General features: G+C 38.3%; 2 protein-coding genes and 1 pseudogene across 2 annotated transcripts; all 3 read left to right on the forward strand.

The window, feature by feature from the left end:
- Positions 1-563: 563 nt before the first annotated feature.
- On the forward strand, positions 564-1921 carry Hbe1 (hemoglobin subunit epsilon 1). Its single transcript, XM_026400986.2, has 3 exons — positions 564-664; positions 769-991; positions 1793-1921. Exons 1-3 carry the CDS (start codon positions 573-575, stop codon positions 1919-1921), a joined length of 444 nt encoding a protein of 147 aa, XP_026256771.1. The 5' UTR covers positions 564-572.
- Positions 1922-5296: 3375 nt separating this feature from the next.
- On the forward strand, positions 5297-6706 carry LOC113191297 (hemoglobin subunit gamma). Its single transcript, XM_026400978.2, has 3 exons — positions 5297-5397; positions 5521-5743; positions 6578-6706. The coding sequence occupies exons 1-3, from the start codon at positions 5306-5308 to the stop codon at positions 6704-6706; spliced, it is 444 nt and encodes a 147-aa protein (XP_026256763.1). The 5' UTR covers positions 5297-5305.
- Positions 6707-10325: 3619 nt separating this feature from the next.
- LOC113191248 (hemoglobin subunit beta-like) lies at positions 10326-13497 on the forward strand (annotated as a pseudogene).
- Positions 13498-14484: the final 987 nt, after the last annotated feature.

Raw genomic sequence — 14484 nt, forward strand, 5'->3', positions numbered from 1 at the left:
ACAACATCTTTATTTTTTTTAATGTGGTATTGAGGATCTAAACCAGCACTCCACGCATGCCAGGCAAGCACATTACCACTTGAGCCACATCCCCAGCCCTGTCAACATTCTTAAACCAAATATTAAACTTTTTTCTTTTAACTGAAACTTATTTTTCCATCTTGGGCTTAGTTCCTCTCAGTGGGTCTTTCTTGGAAAAAGCAGATGAGAGATGAAAAAGATGGGTATTATCCTAGAAGATTACATGTGGAGAAAAGAATCCAAGGATAAGAAATAAGTTAAAAACCATGCTGTGGTTGGATGAGAAGAAAAAAAAAAAAACCAGTAAAGATATCTGAGGATCCAGCATGCATGGTCACAAACTCACAGTGGATTCTTCAGGGCTGTCCCTCTCCTGTTCTGGCTCCGCCCATGAGGGCCACAGCTCAACCTTGACCAATGACTTCAAGGAACTGCAGAGAACAAGGGGCCCATGTTTCAGCAGTGAAGAATAAAAGACGTGACTCCTAGCCGCAGAACATACTTGCTTCTGACACTTCCGTAATCACCAGCAAACTCCCAGACCTGACATCATGGTGCATCTAACTGCTGAGGAGAAGAACCTTATCTCTAGCCTATGGGGCAAATTGAATGTGGAAGAGACGGGAGGTGAAGCCTTGGGCAGGTAAGCAATGGATCGTGATGAATGGGAGAGAAGGGTGAACATGACTCTGGCACATGAATGAGGAATGTCTCTAATTTTGAATCTGTTATTATCTCATATTGCAGGCTCCTTGTTGTCTACCCTTGGACCCAGAGATTCTTTGACAGCTTTGGCAACATGTCCTCTCCCTCTGCCATCATGGGTAACCCCAAGGTCAAGTCCCATGGCAAGAAGGTGCTGACTTCCTTTGGGGACGCCATTAAGAACCTGGACAACCTCAAGGGAGCCTTTGCTAAGCTGAGTGAGCTGCACTGTGACAAGCTGCATGTTGATCCTGAGAACTTTAAGGTGAGTTCCAGATGCTCATGCTTTCTTTATAGCTTTGAGTTGGGGCCAATAATGGGAGCTGAGATTTTGACTGGAAATATTAGCCAAGACCTCAAAAATCATCCTCCCAGCTTGGCAGTAGAAACACAGATATCTTGAGGGCATAATTAAGACAAACCTGATTCAAAACTATTGACAGTTGAGGTCATTTAGAAGCCTAAATATTCTTAAAACTACTCAGAAAATTCTGTCAGAACTGGATGTGTTTTCTCTGGAGAATAATGTTAGACAATAATAGATTTGTGCAAGGAGAAATGGATTTTTTTTTAATATATAGGCCAAGGGTTTTTCCCAAGGAAACGGAATTGCTGTTTCAGTGTGGATCTTAATGATTGAAGTTTAGGAAAAGATCTTGGGGAAAGTTTTAAGGACAGATTTTCTCAAAGAAAATATGAAAAATTCTCTAAAATATATCCAATTCCCATTAAGTATTGTGATCAACTAAAGTCTTATTCCTTAGTTGATGGGAGATTCTAAATTGCCGCTGAGAATTCTCATAGTACTAAAATCATGTGTTTACAGAATTTGGGTGAATGAAGAAAAAAAGAAGGAAGGAAATAAAAAATGATTAAATGGAAAGAAAGAGTGAGGATATAAGGATGTAGAATGTTGCATTGGGGGGACAGATTAACTTAAACCTAAGCTTAGCTGAGGTTGTCACTGTGAAGAAATGTAGGTATAAAGGTGATTTTTCTCCTACAAATTCTCTTTGGAAACTCCTACCCAACCTGCCTATGTGTCACTCTGTTTTTCATCTAACAGCTCCTGGGTAACGTGCTGGTGATTGTTCTGGCCACTCACTTTGGCAAGGAGTTCACCCCTGAAATGCAGGCTGCCTGGCAGAAGCTGGTGTCTGGTGTTGCCATTGCTCTGGGCCACAAGTACCACTAAACCCGCCTCCCTATTCACCAGTGCTCCCGTGTGTCCCCAGTACCCTCCTTCTGTACATGGGGACTGAGCTCAGCCTTGACAGTATAGCTTCTGCTTAATAAAACATTTCTTCAGTAATTCAAAATTGAAAGTTTTGTCTTCTCCATTTTTTTACTCTTTTGTACTGAGAAGTAGGAAGAGACATAGGAAGAAATGAGTTTCTTTGAGAAGTGTATAAAGACACATAAAGTCAAGTATATATTATTAAAAGATCAAGGACACTAAGATGGGGAAGAATTTCTATGGGTGTGGGGAAATGGTGAGTTAAGTCAGCAGGGACTTGTGGGATAGTGTGGCAAAAACTTGCTATAGAGGGGGAAAAGGAAGTGGTAAATGATACCAGAGAAAGCAGATTTGTAGTACAAGCCAAATTTCATTAACAACAACAATAATAATAAAGTCTTGTGGGATCTGAGGTCTAGGATAGGATAACTATTTTAATTTATTCTAATATCCACTTTGAGCAGCTAGCTTGTCAAATGTGATATGAAACTGTTTTAGAGGTATGGGGTTGAACTGAGTGATGACTGAGCGCTTTCTAGAATAAATTCCCATGATTCAACAATAGCTTGCTCTTTTGTATCCTAATGGAGCACCATGGCTAAGACACATGAAATAATTGTACATTATATTCTGATAGAATATAGCACACTAAAATGAAGTTACAATTAGTATATATGTGGGGACATTGGGGGATGAGGAGATGAAAACTTTATGTAGGAGAAATCTACATGAATACTTCAAGGCTCATGGTCTAAAACCAACAAGTCAGGTATTGGTGACTTGCATGAAACTGCCTCTTTGAAAGGAGAGTATCAGCAAAGACCCAATAGTGCAGGACCTTGAATATAAAAATACAAGCTATTGCTGCACCTGGTGGTGCACACCTGTAATCCCAGGAACTCCGGAAGCTGAGAGAGGAAGATCACAAGTTAAAGGCAGACCTCAGCAACTTATTGAGGCTCTCAGTAACTTATCAAGGCCCTGTCTCAAAATTAAAAAAAAATAAAAAAAAGAAAGGACTGAGATATAACTTTCAGTAGTAAAGTGCCCCTGGGGGTTCAATCCCCAGTACCAAAGAAAGAAAGAAAGAAAGAAAAAAAGCTATATAAGCTATTATCATGTTATTGGCAATAGTAAAATAGTAAACAATGAATATTCTTAGAATGTTAAGTGACTTAAGAGATAAGATTTTTAGGGCAAAGCAATATGCTTATACATGCAAAAACCATGCAAGTAAGGTTGTAAGAATCTTTCTCAAAGCAGTTTGAAACCTGAAGAGAAGGAGGGCCTCCTTGTGAGGTGCAGCATTCAGTTCAGTGAAGGGATATTGTGGGAAGCAAGTCTTTTGGTCAAATTTATAGACACTAGACATGAATGATGACTCAGAGGACATAACAGAGCAGGTGAATCTGCAAACATGAAAAATGGACAAAAGTAGAGTGAGGAAGCAATGGTACTAGATTAGTTGGAGTGGATGAAAAGGAAGTGGCAGATAACCCAAAGTCCAATCCTGAGTGAACTGAACAGTCTGAGGCCAGGCACTCACTGAGGACCACCCACCCCTCATCTGGGATGCTGCATTAGCAAATGAATCACTCTGAAAAAGTGCTATATTGCTCAGAGTCTTTGCCTTCAAGTCCTGAGCCAAACTCTCATATCAAGGATTGAAACGAGTACACTGTACCAGTTGCATGCCAAACCTTGGCAAATATAACTACCAGGAATTTCATTGCCTGATTAGGATTTGTCCTGTAAATTAATTTTTAATTTGACTTTGTTACTTCAGGAATGAGAGACCAATAAACATTGTAGTTTCAGGTGATAAGAGCCTGGGTCTCTCTGAGCTCTGTTGCCTTTCAATATGCCTCTAAACAGAACAAAATTACAAAATATACATGAATAAATGTATCACAGTAAATTGTACTTTCATATATATCTATAAAGCATCAATTTAATAAAGAGTTCATATATAAAAAAATCAAAAAAATAGTGTATATATATATATATATATATATATATGGAAGATCAAAAGTGTAGGGGAAGGGGAATTGGGGGATTGAGGAGAAGAAAAGAGGAGGCACTGGAAACTGAAATAGAACAAGTTAAACTCCATGCATGTATGATTATGTCAAAATGAACCCAATTATTATAACTATAATGTGTTAACAGAAGGATTTAAAAAGTATCTATAGTTATATTTGATCCACAGTTCTGCAAAAAAAAAGCAAATTTTTTTAAAAATGTAGTTTGTCCCAGTTGTGAGAGTATATGTGGACTGTTAGTCAATGTAACAAAACAAAACAAAAACCCCAAAACCAACTCTGACTCTATAGTTGTTTTGCAAACACTTAGAGAAAGCAAAGGAGGTGATTCCTAGTACTATGCCTTAGGATAAAACTGGCTGACATTATCTGAAAGATAAATCATGCAAGGTCTCGATACCTACCAAGATACCTCCCACCACTCTTCACTGAGCATAGAAAAGCTACCCCCAGACCCTGGCTCAACAGCCAGCACCCACTTATCCAGTGGGAATGCATATTACCTGGTAACTACACAGTGCATTGACAGGGAAGCAAAAGTGTTTGCTCAAAGTAGACATGCTTTATTTATTTCAGACTGAAGCTAGGGTTCAGTCTCATATTGTGTTACACGACACTAATGTATTTCTGCACTAAAACTGATGATTTACAGAAATAATTTTCCTCAAACTATTGTGAACTAGGGAGATGGTGGTCTAAATCCATAAAGAATATATTCAAAGATCAATATAGCACTTTTCCCTTGGAAACCATTCCTACCTGTATGACATTTACATTTGCTCCATCGGAGATATTAAACATTGTGCTTAAATAAGAATCTCCTAATAACTGAATTTTTTACATTGGTGTCTATACTTTAACCTCTAGGCTTCTCTGAGACTAGAGACAAAAATGTAAAAAAGGCTGGCAAGGAAGATCTAGAATATTCTCTGACAAGAGAAGGAAAACTAGCTAAAGAATAAAAAGGAAAATTGAGACAATTGACTTGAAACAGCAGAAAGACCCTAAAAATAATGTTAGCAGTGAAATTCCTTTGAGGGGGCCTCCCTAGCACTATCTTAACATGGTTGTCTGAACCCTGCCCTGCTCAAACCACACCCCCTGTGTGACCAGCCTTGCCTTTGACCAATAGCCTTTGTTATTGACCAATAGCCTCAGGATATGTGGTGAGTCAAGGGGCCACAGCGTGGGGGATGAAGAATAAAAGGACATGCCTTCTAGTAGTTGGACGTGCCTTCTAGTAGTCTTCAGTTGCTTCTGAAGCATCTGAGATTATCGATAAGCTCCTAGACCAGACACCATGGTTCATTTCACAGCTGAGGATAAGGCTGCTATCACAAGCATGTGGAGAAAAGTGAATGTGGAAGAAGCTGGAGGAGAAACCTTGGGAAGGTAGGATCTGGGGGCCAGGACAAGGGAGGGTAGGAAGGAAACTGCAACTAGCAGAAATCTAGGCATCTTCTTGGGATTTGTGAGACACCCTGACTTTCCAATTATCATTGCTCTATCTCATAGGCTCCTGGTTGTCTATCCCTGGACCCAGAGGTTCTTTGATAGCTTTGGAAACCTGTCCTCTGCCTCTGCCATCATGGGTAACCCCAAGGTCAAGGCCCATGGCAAGAAGGTTCTGACTTCCTTGGGAAATGCTTTAAGGGACATGGATGACCTCAAGGGTGCCTTTTCCCAGTTGAGTGAGCTGCATTGCGAAAGGCTGCATGTGGATCCTGAGAACTTCAGGGTGAGTTCAGGAGATACTCAATTCCTTTTGCTTTCAGCCTTGGGAAAGCTTAGGTAATTAAGCATTGATCTGAATATTAGTGAAGCTACCTGTAGAGTGTGACATATTCTGAGATATTAAATTTGGGAGTAAAGCAACTGCAGAGGGCTAACTCAGCTGAGACCAAGTGGTACTTGGTCTAGAATACACTCTGTTGGCTTTGAGAGGATAGCTATGTAAAGATGGAGAAGATCAGTTTTTAAAATGAAACTCTTACAGGATGAACCCCTTTCTACAAGAAAATTCTTTTTCCCTCTTTTTAATTTATCTTAAACCCTGCTGAAAGCAAGAAAAGAACGGCTATAGAGAGGATATTCTCATGTTGACTCAGTAAAAGGAAGAAACCTAGGCCAAGAATTGCTAAGGCAATTCCCATATTGGTTGGACATTTGTGTGAAGTGTTTCTAATGCTCAACTTACAACTCCAGAAGAGGGGTTATGTGTCTCAGACAGACAAATACCTGGAACATTTGGACTGCATTGGGTTTGGAAAGATAACTGATAACCGTGTTTTTTTTTTTTTTTAAGTCCACAAAATGTGAGGTTTGGGGTGGTAAGATATAAAATTTCAAATCATGATACACACATTTGAATTTAAATATTTTAAACCCGATTAGTTCCACAAAGGGAATGAACTACCTGTGTAGTTTGGGTACCTGGGCTTCACCTCAGGCTTTGAGGGAAATTGACATATGCTTAGTTCTGAGTGAGAACTGGGTGTTTAGATAACAGGAAACCGGTCTAGATCTCTCTGTTCACTGTGCTTATTATCTATTGTCTCTTTCCACTTCACAGCTCCTGGGAAACATGCTTGTGATTATTATGGCAAAACATTTTGGCAAGGAATTCACCCCCGAGATGCAGGCTTCCTGGCAGAAAATGGTGGCTGGAGTGGCCAGCGCTCTGGCCCACAAGTATCACTGAACCTCCCACCCATAGTGCAGAAGATTCAGAGAGAAGCTTTCTTTTCAATAATAACAAAACTAATAAAAGAATTATTTTAAGAAATCTTTTCTGATTACCTTCAGTTCTACTTTTACATGTACTTTTAAATATATAAGCACAAAGGAATTTTATGTTAAGGTTGTGTGTGTGTATGTGTGTGTGTGTGTGTATGTGTTCTTCATTTATTTTTGCAAGAGATGTAGATTTTACTGAGAAAATAAAAGAAGACCATGCACATGTGAGTTCCCCAAGGGAAAGCACAGGTGCAGGAGAGCTCTGGTGGGGAAGGAAGAGCTCTATGATACAAGGTGTCTCAGAACCAGACAATTTAGAGTAGAGGAGGAACAATTCAGGGAGGACCCTCAAGGGCTAGTCTGAGGCACTGTAGCAAGAATGGGCTCAATGGAAGAAAATTATTCCAGGCTTAGGAGGTCAAGGTTCAGGCAGGGGTTGTGATTACATTCTATTGGCTTTTGTTTTTCATAGCATTTTTAAAAATATATTTTTGTAGTTGTAGTTGGTACAATATCTTTATTTATTTATTTTATGTGGTGCTGAGGATCAAACCCAATACCTCACACGTGCAAGGAAGTGCTCTACCACTAAGCTACAGCTCCAGCCCCTTTTCATAGCACTTTTTTGGCTAGAGTGGGGGTTGGAGGGGAAAGCTCTTGTCCAAGTCAACTCCAGAGAACTGGCCCTCATTTTTCTGAGGAAATGTATACATTAAGTGTTGGTGTGTGCCTCATGGAGGTTAAATTAGTCCTTATGATAGACAATGCCAAAGTGTGCAAATTATTTGTAGCATGTCAAGGAAAAGAAATTATTATAACCTGCTAGGAGAGGTGGGGATAGTTGTGAGGAAAATAAACCAGCAGATCAGTGTGTCTGAGCAAAAGACCAACACTGTGAGAGCAAAAGAAAGTGGGAAGAATTTATATGGATTAGTTGGGAAGGCAGATTAACAGGAGTTCTCCATATATATATAAGCAGAAATGTGAGCGATGCATAGGTAATATGGGAAGATATGTCTGGCTGTGGGTGCTGAGTAAACTAGAGATCATGTTAACATTAGGTGTACTTATCTCCATTGGTTTCAATGTCTTGGAAGTAAATTTTCACCCAAGTCTCATCTATAATACCAAATAATATATCGGAGGCCATCTCCATGTCTTGGATTCATCTTATTTTCCCTTAGTACATTTTTCTCTGGACTTTTAATGCTTTGACTATAAACGAAGTAGCAAGATTTTATTGTTTGCTTCTTTTTCTTTCTTCTTTTATTTCCCAGCCTCAGAGTTTTGCACAGAAGCCTTTCCTGCTTCTGGGAACTTTCTTCTGAACTACTTCTGGCTGACTCCACCTTACCATTAAGTCACTTCAAGGTGACTTTTTAATCTAAGGCTATCTTATAAGAGTCACCTATAGTCACTTGGTATCATACTATTGCTTGCATTTTCTTCTTGTCCTATAACAGTATGTAAAATTCTCTTATTTGTTTAATCACTTAGATTGGGCCCCTCTGGTAGATGTAACATTCATGAGACCACATGAACTTTCTGTCTTGTTCACTAAAATTCTCAAGTGTTTAAAACAGCACACTGCATGATTGGGCTCAATAAATATTTGCTCTTTAAAATATATACAACAATGAAGGATTATTAGATTCTGTGGTGCTGATCTAGTATTGATGTGATCAAGGTCCAGACTCCAATGGAAGCAATGAACATAGACATAAGTTAGAATTGTAGAAAAACTATGAACAAGAATAAAAAATATCTTGAAAGTGATTGTCTAGAGAGGAGTTACTGTCTGGTTTACTGGTTTCACATACAGAGTTTTAAGGTCCCCGAGTTGAGAGGGATAGCTGGGTAAACACACCATGTTGGAGATGAGCATTAAGGCCATTGGAGAGCAAGAGCCCTGAGCCACCCTGCCTCAGTCCAGGCGCAATAATGTGTACAGGAAGTATTCCTGTGGTCAAAATCGCCTCTTCTTTTTATTTCATAAATCTTTGGTCTTAAAATGAGCCACCTCCCCAGGTTTGACTCAGACTTTATATCTCTGTAACTAAGTACAGAATCTTTCCTTTATGTCTTGGAACCAAGCCACTTTGAGACTGAGAGCTCATAGATAACTTCAGTCTCTCATGGCATAACAACTTCTGGCCTCTTGGTCATTGTTGTTATCCATACGTCCTATTTAAATTTTTCCAAATCTAAGTAGATAAAATATTTCCCACTGAATCAAGTAGGCAGAAATAATTTATTTTCAAATAACAAATTTAGGTCTAATATATTGGGTCTATATCTTAGAGTGTTAGAATGCTCCAATAAATATTTACTACACTGTAGTTTTTATAAAAATTAATCTCAGGAACAAAGACATTCATTTTCTGGAGCTCTAAGAGTGGGAAATAGATCTGAGAAAAAAATAATAAAATGAACTACTCCTTCTACCATGAGAAGTGTCTATCCTGTAACTGTTTCTTTAAAATGTGTGAGACCAAAGTACCTCAGGCCATAGCAGCATTAGTATGTGGACTACTGTTAATGAAGTCTGCCTCACCTGATGAGATATGAGGAAAAGTTATATACAGCACAGGAGACACAAAGACTAGACACTAGTCACAAATCACCTACTCCCAGGTCTTGCCATAGGATTTTGTATTTCTCTGTCCACTGAACATATAAACACCTCCTGTCCACAACACTAAATTGAGTATTTGATCACATGAATGAGTAGGCATGAGCCCCACACACTCACTCATATAATGAATGAAAAACATTTTGCTTAGACTGTGCATATATTATTAGTATAACTCAAAAATAACAAAGTAATGCTCACTTTTTGTCTCATTAAGGCAAAAGAGAATTAAAATGAAAAGTCAAGCCTTCAGAAGTAATAAAGATGAAAAAAATAGCCCCGAAGCCTTAAAAATTTTACTTAACATTTTAAAGAATCAGTTTCCTTACTTTAAGATAAGATTAGTCTCACCTCCTCAAATGGTATAGAATTTCAAGGAAGTATTAGTAAAGAACATTTTCTGTCATTTTTTAATGGGTAACGATAGTCGTTTACCCAACATACTGTGGCTTGTTTCTGTATGCCTTATTCCATTCTGTACTCTTGACCTGGCTGTATTCTTTCTTAGTTACAAACTTAAATATCTAAATATTTCCTTTTGGATTGCTCAAGTGTGATCATATACAATATGCCCAAGACTGAGGTCACCAAGTGATTGTGCATGTGGCAGAGAAGACTGTAGCAAGTAGATAGACTGTGCTTGAATTAGAAATTGAGTTCCAGAGCATATCCAAAAAGTATTCTAGTTTGAGTGTTATTTTTGAAACAAACAGCAATACCATGTTCCAATGGATGAATGCCCTGACCTTTTTTTTTAAAAAGTTAATATTTATCTGCTTGATAAACTCAGATGAGGCCCATCCTTATCTAGAATATTAGGAATTAGTAAAGCTTGAATAATTGGAGTAAAGCAAATACACTTTAAGACATATATGTCTTAAAGTATATATATTTTAGGGCTTGTAGTATTTGCCTGTGCCTCTGTGTGAGTTGGGTGGTTAGGGGTGCAGACATGCTGCAGAACCTTCACAGGATGGGAGTGAGATCACAGGTATGTAGGGGTAAGTGAGCTCAAGGCACTTGAATTCTGGAATGATCCAGATCTGATGAGATATGAGGACAAGTTATATACAGCATAGAACCACATTTATTGATACTCATCCTTTCTCATAACTTATTTTGGCTTTGTGTACCTGAGCTGTTGATAGTCTTATGATAACTCAGTCTTATCCCTAGAGAACTGGGACAACTAAAGAAAATTTCTGATCCCACATGAGTCACAGTGAGCAGCCTTACCAAGAGAGCTACCCTGCCCTGAGGCCTGGATGATAGTATCTACAGCAGTTGAAAGTAGAAGAGAGTTGCCACAGGACAGTCATTGAAGAAGAAAGCAACCCAGGAGAAAGATTACAGAGCACAGAAAAGAACAGGATCTTTAAAAAGTGCTAAATTCTGCCAAACAAGATTTCAAAATTGTAGCTTTGACAATTGGCTCTTTGCAAAAAAAAATATAAAAATTTTATATATTATTTTTAGTAATATCTGTGGGTTTTAGGGACAGGATGTCTGCAAATGATGCATCAGAATTTCTCTAGAACATCTTTTTACCCCATCTACATGACTGTTCTCTGGCAGGAGAGGTGTGAAAAAAGAATATTGAAAACAACTTGGATATATAACAGTTATAAGACTAATTCAGATTTTAATATAATAAAACCCAAGAATCTAAAGGTGAAGCTAAATCCTCTTTTATTATTATTATTATTATTAAAAATATTTGAAAGACCTCTTATCCAAGAAAAAAGAAAATGAAAATTTTACTAATTTCCTTGGAATAACAACCAATACAGAATCCCCTTTTTTTCAGGGTAACCTAAAATATTAGTATAATTGGGTTTCAAAGTGGTAGAGCTGAAAGGTTGAGCTATCTCTGTGAACCATGCATTGCCAGGGAAAAATAAGGAAATTTCTAGACTTTGGGTTCTCAGAATCAGGAGGAGACTATAAAGTAGAAATATGGTAAGAGAAATCAAAAAGCATTCCTCCTTTTTAAAAGGAAATGGGAATGTAAGCAAGGGACAAATTCCAGGAGGTAGAGATGATAGAAAGTGGAAAGATGAGTAAACAAAACAAAAAAGAATAGAACTCAATAATACAATCAATGACTTGGACTTAACTGACACATATAGAATATTTCATCCTTCAACAAGTGAAAATACACTTTCTTCTCAGCAGTACATGGACCCTTCTCTAAAATAGACCATATATTATGCCACAAAGCAACTCTTAGAAAATACAAAAAAGTAGAGATACTACCTTGCATTCTATCACACCACAATAGAATGAAATTAGAAGTCAATGATAAAATAAAAAATAAAAGTGACTCCAACACCTGGAGGCTAAACTATATGCTACTGATTGAGCAATGAGTTGCAAAGGCTTCAAGGAGGAGATTTAAGAATTCTTAGAGATAAATAAGAACACTGATGAAACATATTGAAATCTCTGGGATGCTATGAAGGCAGTACTAAGAGGAAAGTTTATTGCATGGAGTTTATTCTTTAAAATAAGAAAAAGTCAACAAATAAATTACCTAACATAACATCTTATAGCCCTAGAAAAAGAAGAACAAACCAACACCCAAAGCAGTAGAAGACAGGTCATAATTAAAATCAGAGCTTAAATCAATGAAATTGAAAAAAAAATTGATTCTCAAATCAGGCAAAGACACATGAAAGAAAGAAAACTTCAGAACAATATCTCTAATGAACATAGATGCAAAAATTCTCAGTAAAATTCTGGCAGATTCAATACAAAAACATATCAAAAAGGATAGTGTATCACAATCAAGTGGGGTTTAACCCAGGGATGCAATTCAACATATGGAAATCAATAAATGTAATTCATCACATCAGTAGACTTAAAATAAGAATCACATGATCATCGCAATAGATTTAGAAAAAGCATCCAACCAACTACAGCACCCATTATGTTCAAAACACTAGAAAAACTAGCGATAACAGGAACGTATCTCAACATCATTATAGTACATCTGACTTAAAATGGGAAGCCTGCCATTGGTGTCCTGTGGGGCAAGGTGAATGTAGATGAAGTTGGTGGTGAGGCCCTGGGCAGGTAGGTATCCATGTCATAAGGCAGCTTGTTAGTAGGGGTGGTGGGGTGGGGGGATGGAAGCTGAGCCTGTGGAGACAGACATCTCTGACAGGCACTCACTTTCTGCATGACCTGGCTCTTTTCACCCCTTCAGGCTACTGGTTGTCTACCCATGGACCCAGAGGTTCTTTGATTCCTTTGGGGACCTGTCCTCTGCATCTGCTGTTATGGGCAATGCTAAAGTGAAGGCGCATGGCAAGAAGGTGATTGATTCCTTTAGTAATGGCCTGAAACACCTCGACAACCTCAAGGGCACCTTTGCAAGTCTCAGTGAGCTGCACTGTGACAAGCTGCATGTGGATCCTGAGAACTTCAAGGTGAGTCTAGGACATCCCCTCAATGTGATCCTTTCTTTTCCTTCCTAAGGATAAGTTCATAGCAGGAGGCAAAGGCATCTGTGTTAGAGACAGTTGATCTTTCATTCTCTACTGACAACAATTGTTTCCTCTCATTTCATTTTCATTTTCCAGTTTTCTTTTCTACAATTTCTGTGCTGTCTTCTTTCATTAAACTTTTTTGTATTATGTTTGTAAATTTAAAATCGTTCATCTTTTAACTTACATTTAAGATTTCGTCTTCTTTAAAATTGTCTCTGATCTCTCTTTCAAGGCAAGGAAGATAAAATTGTCATGCTTCTTTGTACAGTGTTAAAAAATAACAGTGAAAATTTATTTCCTGGATTAAGGAGATAGAAAAGAAAACTTATGCATATAAATTCTGACAGACACAGAAGAATTCTTATTAGCAGCAGCTAAATTCAGCCATCATTCTGCTTTTAGTTTGCTATTACAACAATAAGCACAGCTGGAGATGAGATGGGAATATTCTCTGTGGGAGCTCAGACTCTCTGTTAACCATATTCACACCTCTTTCTTCCCACAGCTCCTGGGCAATGTGATTGTGGTTGTGATGGCCCATCACTGGGCAAGGAATTCACCCCACAGGTGCAGGCTGCTTTTCAGAAAGTGGTGACTGGTGTGGCCAATGCCATGACTCACAAATACCACTAAGCTACCTTTTCTACTGTCCATCTCATAAAAAAGGCCTTTTGCCCCAGAGAACAACTACTAAATATTGGGGAACTTATGAAGGCCTTTGAGCATCTGCCTTCTGCCTAATAAAATCACTTTTTGTTGCAATGGTATATGATATGTTTGTGTCTTTCATTCATGAGGGATAGTGGAAAGACAAGTCATTTAAGACATAAAGGGCTTAGTTCAGACCTTGTTCTAATACACCTGTATCTTGGACTCTATGAAAGAAGGGAAACTGTTAAGAATGAATGTATGTGGGAAACTTTCTGCTTTCTATTCCTTACAACTCATAAAAGGATTTAAATGAAACTTTGGTTCAGGGGTTAGGTTTTTGCTACTTTTTTTTTTTAAATTAACTATTATCTTCAGCCTTCCTCATGAGTGTCTCTTCTTTCTTCAGTTCCTTCCCCAGAACCTCACAGCCTTAGTCCACCAAGTTCTCCTGCTTATAGATTCCACTACTCCCCAAGGTTTTCCTTCCATGTTGTACTGGAAACATTGCTCCTTTCCCCTGATCTGGTTAATCCTTAGTTACCTCTATTGTCTCAAAGAGATCTGTCTGGGGAAGGGTAAAGAGAAGGAGGTGGTTTGGCCACTGTGTAATTGTGAACTTGTTCCCTTCCTCTACCATTAACAGTGACCAAAAATCTGCAATGCTGGTCTCCCTGGTGCCTTCGCTCTTCCAGAGTCTGCATTGGAAGGACTAGGCTGTCAATAGTTGTGATGACTGCTGGGCTCAGGGGGCTTTTTATGACTTGATATTTATTGTTATCTTACAATCTTTATTTGAGCCCATGCCAAATAGAATTCCTGTTTTTCCTCAAGTTGTTTATCTTTGATATATGAGAAGTTATTAGAGATCTGATTTCTCCCTTAGCCTTCCTGTAATGGCTTTTCTGCCTCTGTATTTATCAGTGTTGCCATGAGCAACGCATTCTAGCTACATTTCCTTATTTAGTATCC

This window comes from Urocitellus parryii, chromosome 4 (assembly GCF_045843805.1).
Source record: "Urocitellus parryii isolate mUroPar1 chromosome 4, mUroPar1.hap1, whole genome shotgun sequence".
NCBI lineage: Eukaryota > Metazoa > Chordata > Mammalia > Rodentia > Sciuridae > Urocitellus > Urocitellus parryii.